Here is a 1,706-nt window from a genome sequence, read left to right as displayed (position 1 = left end):
GCAGAAAAGCCACCTGTAATAAGAGGAGGTTCTAATGCTAAGCCTGTGCTAAATGCCTTACATGCGTTAACATGTTTAATCTTTAGAGCAAACCTATAAGCTTGGTAACAATATGCACCATCTAGAGATGACGACACTGAGGCTCAGTGAGTGTAACTTGCTTATGATTACCCTGCTAGAACTGTAGGGGCTAGAATTTGAGCACAGGCTTGTCTGCGAAAGCTCAAACCCTGTGTGCTTGGCCACCATGCTAAAGTCTTCTCAATCGCCTCCACGTTCAGCTGGAGAGAAAGAAAAGGTTTGTTGTGCACAGGTTTTCCAACCATGGCCACCACTTGACTTGGTGACGTGGTGCTGGCCTGTGGGAACTTTGGGATCACGAGCTATGACGTGCAGAAATGTGTGGCCTTGCAATCATGCTTCCAGTGTCAAAATCAAATCATCACAAGTTTCTTGAAGTTTTTCTCGCTCAAATACTGCTAGAGCTTTTAATACNAACCTTTGGAAGTGGCCTCGTATGAGTCTGTAGCTCAGGAGAGAGGCCTGTACTAGCAACGGACTTATGAGCCGTACATGTATGAAGTTTACAGTAGTGGACGAAGACGGCAAAACAACATCAAAAGAGGAGCAGGGAATAAAGTGACAATAAAAGCAGCCCTCAGGCAGAGCCCTAAAGGAGAGCAACATGTCCACTAAAGGTTTCAAACTCAGTGGTCAGAAACCCGCTGAGAGTCTGAAGGAAATGGCGACTCCATTTCTGACACGGTGGACGTGTACACGGGAGTTTGCATAAAATTTCAGGGAGATGCAGGGACCTCTTGGTGTTCACCAGCTGAAGACCTGTGATGTAGGAGAGGAAGGGCAGAACAGGATGCACTGGGAGACAACGGCCTGGAAGACGAGAGGAGAGACACAGGAGAGTGCACCGTGGGGGAGCGGTGGGTGCGACCAGCGGGAATGCAGCGCGGGGAGCAGCGCGGCCTTGCCCACCAGGTGGGGAGTTCTGAACTAGTCCTAGGACCAACATGCAGACAAGCGAAAGCTGTACACGGGGGAGTGACCTGATAGGACCTGCATGTTTTACAAGATCATACCGGCTGCCGGATGGTAGTGGGAGAGAACAGACATGCACCCATGATCGTGAGGACATGTCACTGTGAGCACACGTGCTGTGCACACCGAGCACTCAGTTTCTAGCTCTCCTTATCACTATATTGTTACCTCTCTGTCTTCTCACCACTCCAGATAATCTATGTGGCACGGAATGCCAAGGACACCGTGGTGTCCTACTACCATTTTCAAAGGATGAACGAAGATCTCCCTGACCCAGGAAGCTGGGACGAGTACTTTGAAACATTCCTGGCGGGCAAAGGTGAGCCAAGTGGGTGGAATCAGTCTTCACCTCTGTCTGCATCGGATAAGCTTTCCCCATAAAATTCTCCTTCTGTGGGAAATAAAATTCACCCACAGAAGTAGTTCAGATTATTTGGGAGGGAAGGACTAGAGGCAGCAACCTGAGAGATGTGGCATAGCCCTGGTTCCCTGTCATCTGTGGTCAGTGATTTGCTTCCAATTGCAATGTACCATCTGAATGAAGCCAAAACAGTACTGCAGAAAAGCCACCTGTAATAAGAGGAGGTTCTAATGCTAAGCCTGTGCTAAATGCTTTACATGCATTAACATGTTTAATCTTTAGAGCAAACCTA

The 1,706-nt window shown here is 48.4% G+C and overlaps 1 protein-coding gene across 1 annotated transcript in view; it reads left to right on the top strand.

Annotated features, from left to right (window-relative positions):
* LOC103605581 (sulfotransferase 1C4-like) overlaps positions 1–1,684 on the top strand; it is a 13,515-nt gene extending 11,831 nt beyond the window's left edge. Inside the window, exon 4 of the mRNA XM_008590200.1 lies at positions 1,246–1,684. Within this exon, the coding sequence (XP_008588422.1) occupies positions 1,246–1,434 (189 nt within the window). The 3' untranslated portion in view covers positions 1,435–1,684. The remainder of the gene's footprint in view (positions 1–1,245) is intronic.
* The last annotated feature ends 22 nt before the right edge of the window (positions 1,685–1,706 follow it).

This window comes from Galeopterus variegatus, unplaced genomic scaffold (assembly GCF_000696425.1).
Source record: "Galeopterus variegatus unplaced genomic scaffold, G_variegatus-3.0.2 Scaffold5920, whole genome shotgun sequence".
Taxonomy (NCBI): Eukaryota; Metazoa; Chordata; class Mammalia; order Dermoptera; family Cynocephalidae; genus Galeopterus; species Galeopterus variegatus.
Note: the sequence above shows the minus strand (reverse complement) of the source record. Positions and strands in the feature narration are given on the sequence as shown.